General features: G+C 43.1%; 1 protein-coding gene across 6 annotated transcripts in view; it reads left to right on the top strand.

The window, feature by feature from the left end:
• Positions 1 to 5870: 5870 nt before the first annotated feature.
• LOC106568841 (partitioning defective 3 homolog) overlaps positions 5871 to 18542 on the top strand; it is a 239994-nt gene continuing 227322 nt past the window's right edge. For 5 of the 6 annotated variants that reach the window (XM_014139557.2, XM_014139559.2, XM_014139555.2 and 2 more), the window contains exon 1: positions 5872 to 6221. In XM_014139557.2, coding sequence (XP_013995032.2) covers positions 6102 to 6221 — 120 coding nt within the window. In that variant the 5' untranslated portion in view covers positions 5872 to 6101. Of the gene's footprint in view, positions 6222 to 18542 lie in introns of all 6 variants that reach the window. The other variant, XM_014139556.2, reaches the window with a different exon arrangement.

Below are 18542 nucleotides of genomic sequence, written 5' to 3'. Positions count from 1 at the left end.
CAGGCTTGGTCCCGTTTGTGGGTGAGTCCCAGAAAGAGGGCCAATTATCTACAAATTCTCTTTTGGGAGGGGCAGAAAACAGTTTAACCAGCGATTGAGTTAAGACTCTGCTGTAGAGCTCATCACTCCCCCTAACTGGGAGGGGGCCAGAGACAATTACGCGATGCCAACACATCTTTCTAGCTGATTTACACGCTGAAGCTATGTTGCGGTTGGTGATCTCTGACTGTTTCATCCTAACATTGTTGGTGCCGACGTGGATAACAATCTCTATACTCGCCAGTTTTAGCTTTAGCCAGCACCATCTTCAGATTAGCCTTAACGTCGGTAGCCCTACCCCCTGGTAAACAGTGTATGATCGCTGGATGATTCATTTTAAGTCTAATACTGCCTTAAGCATGCTGCAAGGAGGCATGAGAACTGCAGATGTGGCCAGGGCAATAAATTGCATTGTGCGTGCAGTGAGACAGGACCGACCTCGCAGTGGCAGACCACGTGTAACACCTGCACAGGATTGCAACTGCCCGAGCTACACTAGGAAGGCACAAACCCTCCGACGGTCCGCAAAAGGCTGGACTGAGGTCTTGTAGGCCTGTTGTAAGGCAGGTCCTCACCAGACATCACCTACGGGCACAAACCCACCCTCGCTGGACCAGACAGGACTGAAAATAAACAAAAAAAGCTCTTCACTGACAAGTCGCGGATTTCTCTCACCAGGGGTGATGGTCAGAATCGCGTTTATCGTCTAAGGAATGAGCGTTACACCGAGGCCTGTACTCTGGAGCGATTTGGAGGGTCTGTCATGGTCTGGGGCGGTGTGTCACAGCGTCAGACTGAGGTTGTCGTCATAGCAGGCAATCAACGCTGTGCAGTACAGGGAATTGATTGTGATTTCCTGCAAGACAGGAATGCCAGTGTTCAGCGAAGAGCCCGGATCTCAATCCCATTGAGCACGTCTGGGACCTGTTGGATCGGCGGGTGAGGGCTAGGGCCATTCCCATAGCCCCAGAATTGTCCAGAAACTTGCAGGTGCCTTCGTGGAAGAGTGGGGTAACATCTCACAGCAAGAACTGGCAACTCTGGTGCAGTCCATGAGGAGATGCACTGCAGTACTTAATGTGGCCACCTGTCTGTTATGGTCATATACACTGCTCAAAAAAATAAAGGGAACACTTAAACAACACAATGTAACTCCAAGTCAATCACACTTCTGTGAAATCAAACTGTCCACTTAGGAAGCAACACTGATTGACAATACATTTCACAAGCTGTTGTGCAAATGGAATAGACAACAGGTGGAAATTATAGGCAATTAGCAAGATACCCCCAATAAAGGAGTGGTTCTGCAGGTGGGGACCACAGACCACTTCTCAGTTCCTATGCTTCCTGGCTGATGTTTTGGTCACTTTTGAATGCTGGCGGTGCTTTCACTCTAGTGGTAGCATGAGACGGAGTCTACAACCCACACAAGTGGCTCAGGTAGTGCAGCTCATCCAGGATGGCACATCAATGCGAGCTGTGGCAAGAAGGTTTGCTGTGTCTGTCAGCGTAGTGTCCAGAGCATGGAGGCGCTACCAGGAGACAGGCCAGTACATCAGGAGACGTGGAGGAGGCCGTAGGAGGGCAACAACCCAGCAGCAGGACCGCTACCTCCGCCTTTGTGCAAGGAGGAGCAGGAGAAGCACTGCCAGAGCCCTGCAAAATGACCTCCAGCAGGCCACAAATGTGCATGTTTCTGCTCAAACGGTCAGAAACAGACTCCATGAGGGTGGTATGAGGGCCCGACGTCCACAGGTGGGGGTTGTGCTTACAGCCCAACACCGTGCAGGACGTTTGGCATTTGCCAGAGAACACCAAGATTGGCAAATACGCCACTGGCGCCCTGTGCTCTTCACAGATGAAAGCAGGTTCACACTGAGCACGTGACAGACGTGACAGAGTCTGGAGACGCCGTAGAGAACATTCTGCTGCCTGCAACATCCTCCAGCATGACCGGTTTGGCGGTGGGTCAGTCATGGTGTGGGGTGGCATTTCTTTGGGGGGCCGCACAGCCCTCCATGTGCTCGCCAGAGGTAGCCTGTCTGCCATTAGGTACCGGGATGAGACCCTCAGACCCCTTGTGAGACCATATGCTGGTGCGGTTGGCCCTGGGTTCCTCCTAATGCAAGACAATGCTAGACCTCATGTGGCTGGAGTGTGTCAGCAGTTCCTGCAAGAGGAAGGCATTGATGCCTGTTCCCCAGTCCTGAATCCAATTGAGCACATCTGGGACATCATGTCTCGCTCCATCCACCAACGCCACGTTGCACCACAGACTGTCCAGGAGTTGGCGGATGCTTTAGTCCAGGTCTGGGAGGAGTCTCAAGGTCTCCCTCAGGAGACCATCCGCCACCTCATCAGGAGCATGCCCAGGCGTTGTAGGGAGTTCATACAGGCACGTGGAGGCCACACACACTACTGAGCCTGATTTTGACTTGTTTTAAGGACATTACATCAAAGTTGGATCAGCCTGTGGTGTGGTTTTCCACTTTAATTTTGAGTGTGACTCCAAATCCAGACCTCCATGGGTTGATAAATTGGATTTCCATTGATTATTTTTGTGTGATTTTGTTTTCAGCACATTCAACTATGTAAAGAAAAAAGTATTTAATAAGATTATTTCTTTCATTCAGATCTAGGATGTGTTGTTTAAGTGTTCCCTTTATTTTTTTGAGCAGTATATTTTCATACCCTACATTACTCATCTCATATGTATATACTGTACTCTATACCATCTACTGCATCTTGCCATCTTGATGCAATGTATCACCGGCCACTTTAAACAATGCCACTTTATATGTTTTCATACCCTACATTACTCATCTCATATGTATATAAGGTACCCTATACCATCTACTGCATCTTGCATATGCCGTTCGGCCATCACTCATTTATATATTTTTATGTACATATTCGTATTCATTCATTTACACTTGTGTGTATAAGGTAGTTGTTGTGAAATTGTTAGGTTATATTACTTGTTAGATATTACTGTCGGAACTAGAAGTGCAAGCATTTCGCTTCACTTGCATTAACACCTGCTAACCATGTGTATGTGACAAATACATTTGATTTGATTAGAGCTGCCGCTTTCAAGGAGAGGGACTCTAACCTGTAAGCTTATAAGAAATCCCGCTATGCCCTCCGACGAACCATCAAACAGGCAAAGCATCAATACAGGACAAAGATCGAGTTGTACTACTCCGGCTCTGACGCTCGTCGGATGTGGCAGGGCCTGCAAACCATTACAGACTACAAAGGGAAGGACAGCCGAGAGCTGCCCAGTGACACGAGCCTACCAGAAAAGCTAAACTACTTCTATGCTCGCTTCGAGGCAAATACCACTGAAACATGTATGAGAGCACCAGCTGGAAAGGAAGACTGTGTGATCACGCTCTCCGCAGCCGATGTGAGTAAGACCTTTAGACAGGTCAACATTCACAAGGCCGCAGGGCCAGACGGATCACCAGGACGTGTACTGCGGGCATGCGCTGACCAACTAGCAAGTGTCTTCACTGACATTTTCAACCTCCCCTGTCTGAGTCTGTAATACCAACATGTTTTTAGCAGACCACCATAGTGCCTGTACCCAAGAACCTTAAGGTAACCTGCCTAAATGACTACCGACCCGTAGCACTCACATCTGTAGCCATGAAGTGCTTTGAATGGCTGGTCATGGCTCACATCAACACCATCATCCCAGAAACCCACTCCAATTTGCATACCGCCCCAACAGATCCACAGATGATGCAGTCTCTATTGCACTCCACACTACCCTTTCCCACCTGGACAAAAGGAACACCTTTGTGAGAATGCTATTCATTGACTACAGCTCAGCGTTCAACATCATAGTGCCCTCAAAGCTCATCAATAAGCTCAGGACCCTGGGAGGGAACACCTCCCTCTGCAACTGGATCCTGAACTTCCTGACAGGCCGCCCCCAGGTGGTAAGGGTAGGTAACAACACATCCGCCACGCTGATCCTCAACACAGGGGCCCCTCAGGGGTGCGTGCTCAGCCCCCTCCTGTACTCCCTGTTTACTCATGACTGCACGGCCAGGCACGACTCCAACACCATCATTACATTTTCTGATGACACAATAGTGTTAGGCCTGATCACCGACAACAACGAGACAGACAATAGGGAGGAGGTTAGAGACCTGGCCGTGTGGTGCCAGGACAACAACTTCTCATTTACAGCAACTGATCAAGATCTTCTATCAGGTGATCAATGTTGATAAATATTTATTGAAATCTAACCACAGGAACAGTATGCAAACATACAAACATTTGAAGCATCCCTTTTGTATGCCCTTTTTATAAAGTGTGAACACAGAGAGACACATTTCTGTTTGCACTGTAAGTCCATGAACCTATGCTAGGAAAAGTTACAATATAATATAGATTGTTTTCCTTCCTTGTATCTTGTGCGACTCACCCATAAGCTCAGACTTTTAGGGCAGTAAGATACACTGAACAATCAGGGGCATAGGACTGTATAAAAAAGTAATGTAAGCCATACTGTAGTTGGTACACAAACTGCCTGGTATTCAGTAGCTCTTTGGTGTTCTGCCTTAGAGCGACTGCTTTTGAGACAATAATGTTCATGGGGCTCAGGCCCATATAAAAAAAGCACCAATGGGATGCATCCCAAATGACAACCTATTGTCTTTATAGTGCACTACTTTGACCGGAGCCCTCTGGGAATAGGTCTTTATAGTGCACTACTTTTGACCGGAGCCCTATGGGAATAGGTCTTTATAGTGCACTACTTTTGACCGGAGCCCTATGGGAATAAGTCTTTATAGTGCACTACTTTTGACCGGAGCCCTATGGGAATAAGTCTTTATAGCGCACTACTTTTGACCGGAGCCCTATGGGAATAGGTCTTTATAGCGCACTACTTTTGACCGGAGCCCTCTGGGAATAGGTCTTTATAGTGCACTACTTTTGACCGGAGCCCTATGGGAATAGGTCTTTATAGTGCACTACTTTTGACCGGAGCCCTATGGGAATAGGTCTTTATAGTGCACTACTTTTGACCGGAACCCTATGGGAATAGGGTGCCATTTGGGACACAGGCATGGTGAGAGCAGGATCCTCACACACATAGACCAGTTCTTCAGAGCATGACTATGTGCCAAGGCAGCTGTTTCACAAGCTTCACACATGGATTTACTCTGGTTTTCATTGGGGCTTGGTTTCAGTTTTAGGGCAGGGCACTAGAACAAATCACCAAAATGTCATTGGGCAGGTGGAGATCAAGGTTCTGTGGCCAGAACATGTCCTTGAGACTGCTGTTATTAAATAATAATAATAATAATAATAATAATAATACACTATATTGTAAGTGCTGGGCATCTTTGTTAAAGTTGGATTTCTCAAAATAGTCCTTTTTGAGATTTAAGCAGGCAGCTGTTCTATTTAAATTGACTTTCATGTTGCAGAACATATATATTCTCACTCACTCACTCACTCACTCACTCACTCACTCACTCACTCACTCACTCACTCACTCACTCACTCACTCACTCACTCACACACACACACACACACACACACACACACACACACACACACACACACACACACACACACACACACAATTATAACAATAAAAGGAATTGGTAAGATTTTGGAGTGATTGGTGATAGGGCTATCTTTCCATAACGAATATTGGCAAGATCTCCTAATATTTAGAAATGACCCAATTATTTACGCAGGCATGGGTGAAAATGCTTGCCTTGCCCGCGCTTTATATCACCTTCGACAGTTCCAAACTTGACCAGCGGGTGGAGGCCGTTCCCCAATCTCTGGGTGATTCTCTTGCTCCCTGCTCCAGTCTAGTCTGGGAACGTCGAAATAGAGGGAGAAAGACTAAACAGGTGGTCAGAAATACAAGCGAACAATGTCGTCCCTGGAGATAAGGTGAAAGATCGTTCGGTCTCATCTCTTTAAGGATACAAAAACCACAGAAACTTCATGTTTCGGCTGACTTTCAAAGGGAGAATTTATCGTCGGTTTACCTCCGAATCTGGGCAAAATATATCGGATATTAAACTATGAAAGTGACGGTGTGTTTTGGAAGGACTAGGGTGGTGGTACCATGCGGAGATGGAAATATCAAAGTCCATACTCTCATCCAGCAAGCCGTCATGAGATACAAAAAAGCCATTGCAAAGGTACGTCGCTGTTACTTTGGATCACGCGTTTCTTTCAAGTGTTCCACAGCGGATTGGAAACAATGGTGCAATGCCTGGAGCGAGTGTCGAGCGAATATGTCGCAGATTTGTAACAGCGATGAAAGGGAAATATACATAAACGATTCGAAACAAAAAAAAAGATTTTGCTATAAATTCGGCTGAGTTGTTGATGTTGAGTGATGCATAGTCATAACTGGTCGAGCCCTCTGCAAACCCCACGAAAAACTTCCTTTTGGACTTCACCCTTTCCCTACCATAGTGCATGAAAAGATGGTAGATAACTACTAAAATGTAGTGTTAATTACCGATCTAACTGGGATATAAAATGCAAACCTAATTAGGTGGTCTATAAGTAGAGGATAAGGATGCTAGCTAGCTAACTAGTTAGCTAACAATCCGAGATTTGATTCTCTGAGAGTTGTTAGCTAGCTGACTGTTTGCTAACTAGCTAGCTAGTTAGCACCAGCATACTGCAGGATCGCATTCTAGTTTTTGAAATGGGGTACTAGATAAAAAGCATAATGTTTCGTATCGATTTTATGCCTATTGGATAGCCTACATTTTCATCGGCATCCGTTTCTCTTTGTTCCTCTTGCTAATTATCCTATTATGTTGGGATAGTTGGCTAAGAAGCTGTAGCTTGCTAGGCTATCAGTCAAGGAAGAAAGCTTCAAACAAATAGTATATCTGTTAGGGATGTGCATCTTTCCTTTTCAAGACGATTCGATACGTGTCTAGATACATGGGCTCTGATACATTTTAGTTTGAAACGATTAGGTTTGATTAGAGAACGAATCCATGCGATTCGCTTCGATACGATTCGATTCAATGCAGTAACATTTGTTGCATAAACACATTAATTTTCCATTCTAAATTTAAGTCTGCAGATGATGGAACTCATGAGCTGGGCTTCTCAGCTGTATCTGTCTTGAGCTGGCTCCTCTGTGTGTGTACATGATGATGTGTATATACTGTTTGTGTAAATCATGTATAGTGCATTTGGAAAGTATTCAGACTGCTTCTCTTTTCACAAATTTTGTTACGTCTATATAAGGTCCCACAGTTGACAGTGCATGTCAGAGCAAAAACCAAGCCATGAGGTCAAAGGAATTGTCCATAGTGCTCTGAGACAGGATTGTGTCGAGGCACAGATCTGGGCAAGGTTACCAAAAAATGTTGACAGCATTGAAGGTCCCCAAGAACACAGTGGCCTCCATCATTCTTAAATGAAAAAAGTTTGGAACCACCAAGACTCTTCCTAGAGCTGGCTGCCCGGCCAAACTGAGCAATCGGGGGAGAAGGCCCTTGGTCAGGGAATTGACCAAGAACCCGATGGTCACTCTGGCAGAGTTCCAGAGTTCCTCTGTGGAGATGGGAGAATCTTCCAGAAGGACAACCTTCTCTGCAGCACTCCACCAATCAGGCCTTTATGGTAGAATGGCCAGATGGAAGCCACTCCAAAGTAAAAGGCACATGACTGCCTGCTTGGAGTTTGCCAAAAGGCACCTAAAGACTCTGACCATGAGAAACAAGATTCTCTGATCAGATGAGATCAAGAATGAACTCTTTGGCCTGAATGCCAATCATCACGTTTAGAGGAAACCATGTACTGCGCATCACCAGGCCAATACCATACCTAAGGTGAAGCATGATGTGTGTCGCAGCATCATGCTGTGGGTATGTTTTTCAGCGGCAGGGAGACTAGTCAGTATCAAGGGAAAGATGAACAGAGCAAAGTACAGAGAGATCCTTGATGAAAACCTGCTCCAGAGCACTCAGGACCTCAGACTGGGGCGAAGGTTCACCTTCTAGCAGGACAACGACCCTAAGTACACAGCTAAGACAACACAGGAGTTTCTTCGGGACAAGTTTCTGAATATCCTTGAGTGGCCCAGCCAGAGCCCGGACTTAAACCCGATCGAACATCTCGGGAGAGACCTGAAAATAGCTATGTAGCGATGCTCCCCATCCAACCTGACAGAGCTTGAGAGGATCTGCAGAGAAGAATGGGAGAAACTCACCAAATACAGGGGTGCCAAGCTTGTAGCGTCATACTCAAGACTCGAGGCTGTAATCGCTGCCAAAGGTGCTACAACAAAGTACTGAGTAAAGGGTCTGAATACTTATGTAAATGTTATATTTCAGCTAAGAATATATACATTTGCACACAAAAAACAGTTTTTGCTTTGTCATTATAGTGTTGTGTGGAGATTGAGGGGGGGGGCAATACATTTTAGAATAAGGATGTAACATAACATAATGTGGACAAAGTGAAGGTGGGGCTGCAATGTAACCTTTGTTTTTTCTGTTCCCCCACTTCTGATATCACCATCACCCACTAATTAACTTGTAATTTTTGCAGATTAAGTGTTTGAGCAAATAATGTAACAATATTTATAATTTACAAAATAGCTTTGACATAGCCAATGAATATATACAGTACCAGTCAAAAGTTTGGACACACCTACTCATTCCAGGGTTTTTCTTTATTTTTACTATTTTCTATGTCGTAAAAATAATAGGGAAGACATCAAAACTATGAAATAACACATACAGAATCATGTAGCAACCAAGAAAGTGTTAAACAAATGAAAATATATTTTGTATTTGAGATTCTTCAAAGTAGCCACCCTTTGCCTTGACAGCTTTGCACTCTTGGCATTTTCTCAACCAGCTTCATGAGGTAGTCACCTGGAATGCATTTCAATTAACAGGTGGGCCTTGTTAAAAGTTAATTTGTGGAATTTCTTAACCTTAATGCGTTTGAGCCAGTCAGTTGTGTTGTGTCAAGGTAGGGGTGGTATACAGACGATAGCCCTATTTGTTAAAAGACCAAATCCATATTATGTAAAGAACAGCTCAAATAAGCAAAGAGAAATGACAGTCCATCATTGCTTTAAGACACAAAGGTCAGGCAAATGGAACATTTCAAGAACGTTGACATTTTTTTCAAGTGCAGTTGCAAAAACCATCAAGCGCTATGATGAAACTGGCTCTCATGAGGACTGCCACAGGAAAGGAAGACCCAGAGTTACCTTTGCTGCAGAGGATAAGTTCATTAGAGTTACCAGCCTCAGAAATTGCAGCCCAAATAAATGCTTCACAGAGTGCAAGTAACAGACACATAGGGTTGCACATTTTGGGGAATATTCAGAGATGGAAACTTTCTGTGGGAATTAATGGGAATATATGCAAAATAATATATTAATACCATTTAAATGTAGATGTTTTTTGCATTGGAAATATTGACCATATCATATGGAGACAGAAACAAACCTTTTTCCTTATCATACGTAGACATAATTGCAAATGATTAAATCCTTCCAATAGAAAAAAAAATATATAATGTATTTACGAATTAAACTTTAATTAAATGAGTTGACTCTTCACATGAGATGATTTCACTGAACAACAAAATAAAGGGAATATTGAATGATCCCCAATGATCCACCGCATCTCCCAAAAACGTTTTCAACATACATCTGTAAAATGATCGTCTAGAAACTATAGCTTTGGTTGTCTTCCTCTCAGGCTTCCATGTCTTCTCCCTGGACCTCCTCAATGTCCACCTCTTGAACATCAGACTCTGAGGCCTCATCTTCACTTTCCAACCTAGTTGAGGATGGCTCGTTGTCAGGCTCAAAAAGCCTCAAATTTGGCCGGATGGCCACCAATTTTTCAACCCTTCTATTGGTCAGCCTGTTGCGTGCTTTGATGTGTGTGTTCCCAAACAAGGACCAGTTGTGCTCTGAGGCGGCCGATGTTGGTGGGATTTGGAGGATGATGGAGGCAACAGGGGAAAGAGCCTCAGATCCACAAAAACCCTTCTACCAGGTGGCTGATGGGAGATGTTGGCAGGACTGCCATATTGCATCTCCATCCCAAAGCCCTTGCTTGGAAGTGTACTTCGCCAGACTGCCAAGAACCTTGTCCTCTACCAGGCCAAGGCAGCAAGACACGGTAGTGATGACACCATAGGCCTCGTTGATCTCTGCACCAGACAGGATGCTCTTGCCAGCATACTTGGGGTCCAACATGTACGCTGTGGCGTGTATGGGCTTCAGGCAGAAGTCTTCAATTTTTTATGTATTTCAGAACTGCAGTTTCCTCTGCTTGGAGCAACATTGAAGTGGGCAGGGCCGTATGGATTTCTTCTCTTACATCTGCAAGCAGAGTCTGAACATCAGACAGGATGGCATTGTCTCCCTCAATCCGTGCAATGGCTACTGCTATAGGTTTCAGGCTGCTTACCACTCTCTCCCAAAATACATCATCCTGGATAATCCTCTTGATGGGGCTGTCCATATCAGCAGAATATGTGATATGGCCATTTCTTGGAGAGACTCCTTCACCTCCAGGAGACTGTCAAACATGATGACACCACCCCAACGGATGTTGTTGGGCAGCTTCAATGTGGTGCTCTTATTCTTCTCACTTTGCTTGGTGAGGTAGATTGCTGCTATAACTTGATGACCCTTCACAAACCTAACCATTTCCTTGGCTTTCTTGTAGTGTGTATCAATTGTTTTCAGTGCCATGATGTCCTTGAGGAGCAGATGAAATGCATGAGCAGCACAGTGGATGTGAGGGTAGGACTCCTCCACTTTAGACCAAACAGCCTTCATGTTTTCAGAATTGTCTCTCACCAGTGCAAATACCTTCAGTTGTCCAAGGTCATTGATGACTGCCTTCAGATCATCTGAAATGTAGAGACCGGTGTGTCTGTTGTCCCTTGTGTCTGTGCTCTTGTAGAATACTGGTTGAGGGGTGGAGATGTAGTTAATTATTCCTTACCCACGAACATTCGACCACCCATCAGAGATGATTGCAATACAGCCTGCTTTCTCTATGATTTGCTTGACCTTCACTTGAACTCGGTTGAACTCTGCATCCAGCAAATGAGTAGTTAAAGCATGTCTGGTTGGAGAGGTGTATGCTGGGGGAAGAACATTCAGAAATCTCTTCCAATACACATTGCCTGTGAGCATCAGAGGTGAACCAGTTGCATACACAGCTCGAGCAAGACATTCATCAGCATTTCTCTGACTACGCTCCTCCATTGACTCAAAAAAACTTCTGATTCCAGGAGGACCATGAGCGGTTGCTATCGATAAGGTGTCTGGTTCATCATTTTCACCTCAAATAGAAGTAGAGGGACTTTTGTCAGAGGTTGGTTGTTATGAGCGCTGAGGGAACTTTATGCACTTGGCCAGATGATTCTGCTTCTTTGTTGCATTTTTCACATAGGATTTGGAACAATATTTGCAAATGTACACAGCTTTTCCTTCTACATTAGCTGCAGTGAAATGTCTCCACACATCAGATAGTGCCTGTGGCATTTTCCTGTAAAGATTAGAAGAAAAAGAAAAAAAAAATACAATTCCATGTACAGTAAATAGTTAGGCAGTTAGATTAAACAACTCCTTTGTAATATACATGTTTTAAAAGGAAACGTATTAAAACAGGTGAATTAACACTCCTAAGTTAGCAGGTTTAAGCAAGTTGAAACCCACATGGTAGCAAGAACCAACTAGCAGAAATTGCTAACAAGTTAGAAATTATTTAAGCACACTTTGCTGTAGGCTACTATTTACTAGTTAACAAAAAATCATGTATGTCCTATAAAATATGTTCACCCCACCCTGTATTGTAATCAAAACTTACCAGAACGCATGTAGTCCTTGGCTCAGACAGTGTAGTATTGTGGGCTCAATAGCATCTCATTAGTGTGCAAGATCTTGAGAATCAGCTATACATGTGATGGAAGAGTGCACTGCACATGTGATGGAAGAATGCACTGAGCTTGCAGAGGGTTGCAATTCCATTGAATTGGTGATAGTTTAACCAAAATATGCCACATGACCTAGAATTGCCATGTGTATCCCACAAAAAAGATCCACGGTTATAAGCTAACTTTTTTTTGATGAATTTAAGTGAAATTCCCCAAATTCCAGGGTTTAACTTCCCATGGAAAACTTCTGGGAAATTTACCGGAAAGTTTCTGACACTTTGCAACCCCACAGACACATCTCAACATCAACTGTTCAGAGGAGACTCTGTGAATCAGGTCTTCATGGTTGTATTGCTGCAAAGAAACCACTACTAAAGGCAACCAATAAGAAGACTTGCTTGGGCCAAGGAACATGTGCAATGGACATTAGGCCAGTGGAAATCTTTCCTTTTTGTTCTTATGAGTCCAAATTTGAGATTTTTGGTTCCAACCGTCATGTCTTTGTGAGACGTGTCTTTTACTGAGGAGTGGCTTCTGTCTGGCCACTACCATAAAGGCCTGATTGGTGGATTGCTGCAGAGATGGTTGTCCTTCTGCAAGGTTCTCCCATCTCCACAGAGGAACTCTGACCATAAGGTTCTTGGTCACCTTCTTGACCAATGGTTCTCGCCTTGGTTTGTTTTCATTTTGTCTCAAGTGGTTGAACTGGAAGTGGAAGAAGCTTAGTTGGGCTGCATGCATCTTGAGTGCAAAAAGCCCTGGAGGATGGAGGGATAAATGGTACTGTTGACTGTTACATTGTGCAATTTCTTAGCATATGATGGTTGTACTGGCATGCCTGGACAGCTGAGAGCAGGATAACAGGTTACATTTGATTGCCCAGTTTTGGGAATGCCAATTTGTTGATACAGTAGCAGGCTGTCTGATTCGCTTCCACAGAATGTTCCTTTTCCCACTAAGACAGGAGGAGACGAGCAGAAACTTTGTTTTTGAATATGGCTGCAGGGTGCAGACCATTTTGCAAAGCTTAAGACATTTATTTATATTTAGTGGTTAAGAGCATTGTTAACTGTAATGTAAAGCTACAATATGTAACTTTTTGGGCGACCTGACCAAATTCACATAAACATGTGAGTTATAGTTCTGTTATTCTCATTGAAAGCAAGTCTGAGAAGCGGTATATCTGTTCCATGTGCACCATTTCTATGCTTCCCGTTAAGTTGAGTTTTTGCATCTTTTACTTTCAGTTTTGTACACCAGATTCAAACAGCTGAATGTACAATATTTTTGGTTATGGAAAATATATTTCACAGCGGTTTAGATGGTACAATGATCCTCTACACAATGACTGCTTGTTTTGTCACACAAACTGAAATTAGGCAAACTATTCAAATGATTGCAACCAGGAAATGGCGCAGCCATTTCTCCATATTGCACTTGATTACGTTGATATTAGATCTACAGGACCATGAGAATTCCATCAATAAATCCTGCATGGCACAGCATTGTGTGGAGGAGCAGTCTCATTTGTTTCCATGTTAGTAACCCAGATGACATGATGCAGTGCATGTCTTTTCAATTATTCAATGAGGTCTGACAGTGGAGTCCTGGAGAAAAATGGACCTATTCCTATCCCGAGGCTGTGACTGGGAGGCAGACTGGTGGAGCATATCTGGGGGATTCAGCCTACACTTAGCCTTTTCTATATCAATATAATCCTGCATATGAATTACTTTGTAGAGTGTGTCTGTGTGTTGTCAGTGTAGTTTACACATTGGTTAAAGTTTTCTTTTGCCCTCACATCGAAATTCTGTAATAAAATTCTTACCAAACTGACAATCAATGGCAAGAAACGGACAATAATCGTAACATGCATAGAAGTCTAACTAAGCAGCCGACCTGATTGCAGGGAGTGAAAAGTGGGGAAATACTGACTGTTCTCAAGCTGAGAGTGAATTGGGCTTCTAGGGTGGAAATGAGGCCCAAAATCAAAGACTCATTATGTGTGCTTTGATCTAAAAACCCAGAGCTCCCTGTGAACTTCCCACCCACAGCAGAAAATAAACCCACTATAGTCGTTTAGTATATAGCTATTGCTTCTGCTGTTGCTCCCCACACTGGCAATTTTAGTTGGATTCTAGAGCAGTGTGATGTCAACTGACTGTGTCACAAAACTCTTTGGTCATGGATGTACTAAGATCAGTATTAACGCCAACTTGACACAGCTTGGCACCCAAATGGCACCATATTCCCTATGTAGTGCACTCAAAAGTAGTCCAGTATAAAAGGAATAGGGTGCCATTTTGAACACATGCTTAATAGTGGTCAGGATTTAGCTTAGTTTGGGTGTTCCGGCACTGGTCTGCCGTATAGGACCCTCTGGTAACTTCTCTGCCATTTAAAGTGGAATGCTTCCGGCAGAGAGAGAAACACCAGGCCTTAATTCACCTCATAACTCAATGGTTATGCCCCAAATTGCGCACTTTTACCTATATTGGGCCCATCAAAAGAAGTGTGTTTTATATACAGTGGCAAGAAAAAGTATGTGAACCCTTTGGAATTACCTGGATTTCTGCATAAGTTGATCATCAAATTTGTATCTGATCTTCCTCTAAGTTACAACAATGGACATAGTGTGCTTAAACTAATAACTCACAAGGTATTGTATTTTTGTCTATATTGAATACATCATTTACACATTCACAGTGTGGGTTGGGAACCCCTAGGCTAATGACTTCTCCAAAAGCTAATTGGAGTCAGGAGTAAGCTAACCTGGAGTCCAATCAATGAGATGTTGGTTAGAGCTGCCCTGCCCTATAAAAAACACTCACGAAATTGCCTGACGTGAACCATGCCTCAAACAAAAGAGATCTCAGAAGACCTAAGATTAAGAATTGTTGACTTGCATAAACTTGGAAAGGGTTACAAAAGTATCCTTAAAAGCCTTGATGTTCATCAGTCCACGATAAGACAAATTGTCTGTAAATGGAGAAAGTTCAGCACTTTTGCTACTCTCCCTAGGAGGGGCCATCCTGCAAAGATGACTGCAAGAGCACAGCGCAGAATGCTCAATGAGGTTAAGAAGAACCCTAGAGCATCAGCTTAAGACTTAGAGAAATCTCTGGAATATGCTAACATCTCTGTTGACGAGTCTACAATACGTAAAACACTAAACAAGAATGGTGTTCATGGGAGGACACCATGGAAGAAGCCACTGCTGTCCAAAATAAACATTGCTGCACGTTTGAAGTTTGCAAAAGTGCACCTGGATGTTCCAGAGCGCTGCTGGCAAAATATTCTGTGGACAGATGAAATGACAGTGTTGTATGTCCTTCCAAACAACATGTGCGGAGAAAAAAGGCAGCACACCAACATCAAAACCTCACCTCAACTGTAAAGTATGGTGGAGGGAGCATTGTGGTTTGGGGCTGCTTCAGGGCCTGGACAACTTACTATCAGACGGGAAAATGAATTTCCAAGTTTATCAAGACATTTTGCAGGAAAATGTAAGGCTATCTGTCCGCCAATGGAAGCTCAACAGAAGTTGGGTGATGCAACAGGACAACAACCCAAAACACAGAAGTAAATCAACAACAGAATGGCTTCAACAGAAGAAAATACACCTTCTGAAGTGGCCCAGTCAGTCCTGACCTCAACCTGATTTAGATGCTGTGGCATGACCTCGAGAGCAGTTCATACCAGACATCCCAAGAATATTGCTGAACTGAAACAGATTTGTGAAGAGGAATGGTCAAATTCCTCCTGACCATTCTACAGGTCTGATCCGCAACTACAGAAAACGTTTGGTTGAGGTTAATGTTGCCAAAGGAGGGTCAACCAGTTATTAAATCCAAGAGTTCACATACTTTTCCCCCTCTGCACTGTGAATGTTTACACGGTGTGTTCAATAAAGACATGAAAACGTATAATTGTTTGTGTTATTAGTTTAAGCAGACTGTTTGTTGTGACCTAGATAAAGTTCAGATCACATTTTATGACCAATTTATGCAGAAATCCAGGTAATTCCAAAGGGTTCGCATACTTCTTTTTGCCACTGTAGGGAATAGGGTTCCATTTCGCACACAACCCAGGCCTTAAATCACCTCATAAGAAGAAATTGTATTGACAGACTGGCATTGCTTTTCTTGGCAGCTTTTTCTTTTTGTCCTGTTCTTGAACAAAATCCTCAGAAAATGTACGTTGTTCAGATGGAATATTACTGCTTATGACAAGACTAACGATCGAGTAGCCTATATTGAGTGTGACATCCACGGATTGGAACTTTTTGACTGTGTTTCAAATCCTGATGTGACATGTAGGCTATTAGGCCTAGTATTGGGGTAGAGGAGAAACACTCAGACAACTTGTTGACAGTGTTTCCTTTTCATTGTCCGTGCTGGGTGTGAAAGGATGAATGTTGTCGTCCTCACTCCTGTGCTTAGTAAAACCTATAGGCCTACTCGATATTGTGCAATAAGAATTGAGATGAGTTATTTTTGGTTTGACTGATAGCCTAATTATTGCAACCACCAAAAGGAATAGGTTCCATTTGACGGGCTTGCCCAAGGATATCATTTAATATCATTAAACAAATGATTTTAATTAGTGTGTAACTGCCTTTGATCTGATCTGCAATGCCTCAGGATGGGCATGTGATTGTGGGAAGAACGAGTTGTTGCGCTGGTCATGTGCATCACACACTGTCCTGCACCACTTAGATAATGCCCTATGACCAGAGTCTATACAGCCATTCCAATCAACGTTCAAACAAGACTATCCAAGGCAATGGCTCAATTATGGACTTGTTCTTGTTATGTTCTAAAGGACGACCTCCAAGTACCGTAGAGACATTATTGGCATTACTTCCCACAGTCCACAATGTGTTATGAGTCCATAGAATGTTGCTAGCCTTGGTACCAGTCTGTTGGTGTTATTTTACCACTTCCTGTCATGCCAAACAAACGGGTAAGGAGGGGCATGATGCCACAATTACTGGTACCCAGGCTAGGATGTTGCACATTTTGTTGCTGAACTGTTTGATCTCTGTCACAGCAGGGCTGTGTGAGACAGTGGCCTGGCTTCCAGCTCCAAAAACGGGCACAATGCTGGATTAAAAGCTTGTGTGATTATGTGTGGTGATCCCTGTGGCAATGACTCTGCCCTGCACTCTATGCCCTATCTCATGCAATGCTTTTGACCAGAGTCCTTTGGACCCTGGTAAAAAGTAGTGCTCTAAAAAGGGAGTAGGGAGCCATTTGGGACACTGCCCTTGACCACAGGCTCACTGTGGAGTCAACCACTGAAGCATGACTTTGGCAAGCATTCTCTGAATAGTTTCCACCATATTTCTTATACCAGTGACAGAAGTTCCTTTTTAACTCCATGAAGGGAAGTGAGCAAACATCATTGAGGTGGAAGTTGGGTTTCAAATCATTACTTTATTGCTCTAAAAATGAGCCATATGATTAAATATTTGATTGCAGGGCGTTTTGAATAGCCTAGTAGGTTTTGCATCTATGACGATTTTCACCAGTTTCCTGCTGCATGCAAGGTACTGACAAAAGCGGTCATATTTGAGTTTCCAGCTTTTGAAAACATGACATGTTAATGGAAAGGCCACACGTACGTTAGTTAGGTCTCCGTGAAGGAGAATGAACATGGTGTGTTGTAAAGGTCGACCGATTTATGATTTTAACACCAATACCGATTATTGGAGGACCAAAAAAAACCCTATACTGAATAATCGGCCGACTTTTTTATTTTTTATATATATATATTTGTAATAATGACAATTACAACAATACTGAATGAACACTTATTTTAACTTAATATAATAAAATCAATTTAGTCTCAAATAAATAATGTTCATGTTCAATTTGGTTTAAATAATGCAAAAACAAAGTGTTGGAGAAGAAAGTAAAAGTGCAATATGTGCCATGTATAAAAGCTAATGTTCAAGTTCCTTGCTCAGAACATGAGAACATATGAAAGCTGGTGGTTCCTTTTAACATGAGTCTTCAATATTCCCAGGTAAGAAGTTTTAGCCTGTAGTTATTATAGGACTATTTCTCTCTATACCATTTGTATTTCATATACCTTTGACTATTGGATGTTCTAATAGGTACTTTAGTATTGCCAGTCTGATCTCGGGAGTTGATAGGCTTGAAGTCATAAACAGCGCAATGCTTGAAGCATTGCGAAGAGCTGCTGGCAAACGCAGTAAAGTGCTGTTTGAATGAATGATTTCGAGCCTGCTGCTGTCTACCACCGCTCAGTCAGACTGCTCTATCAAATCATAGACTTAATTATAATACAATAACACACAGAAATACGAGCCTTTGGTCATTAATATGGTCAAATCCGGAAACTATCATTTCGAAAACAAAACATTTATTCTTTCAGTGAAATACGGAACCGTTCCGTATTTTATCGAACGGGTGGCATCCCTAAGTCTAAATATTGCTGTTACATTGCACAACCTTCAATGTTATATCATAATTATGTAAAATTCTGGCAAATTAATTATGGTCTTTGTTAGGAAGAAATGGTCTTCACACAGTTCGCAACGA

This window comes from Salmo salar, chromosome ssa14 (assembly GCF_905237065.1).
Source record: "Salmo salar chromosome ssa14, Ssal_v3.1, whole genome shotgun sequence".
Lineage (NCBI taxonomy): Eukaryota > Metazoa > Chordata > Actinopteri > Salmoniformes > Salmonidae > Salmo > Salmo salar.
The sequence above is the reverse complement of the archived record's forward strand: the minus strand, read 5'-3'. Positions and strand labels throughout refer to the sequence as shown.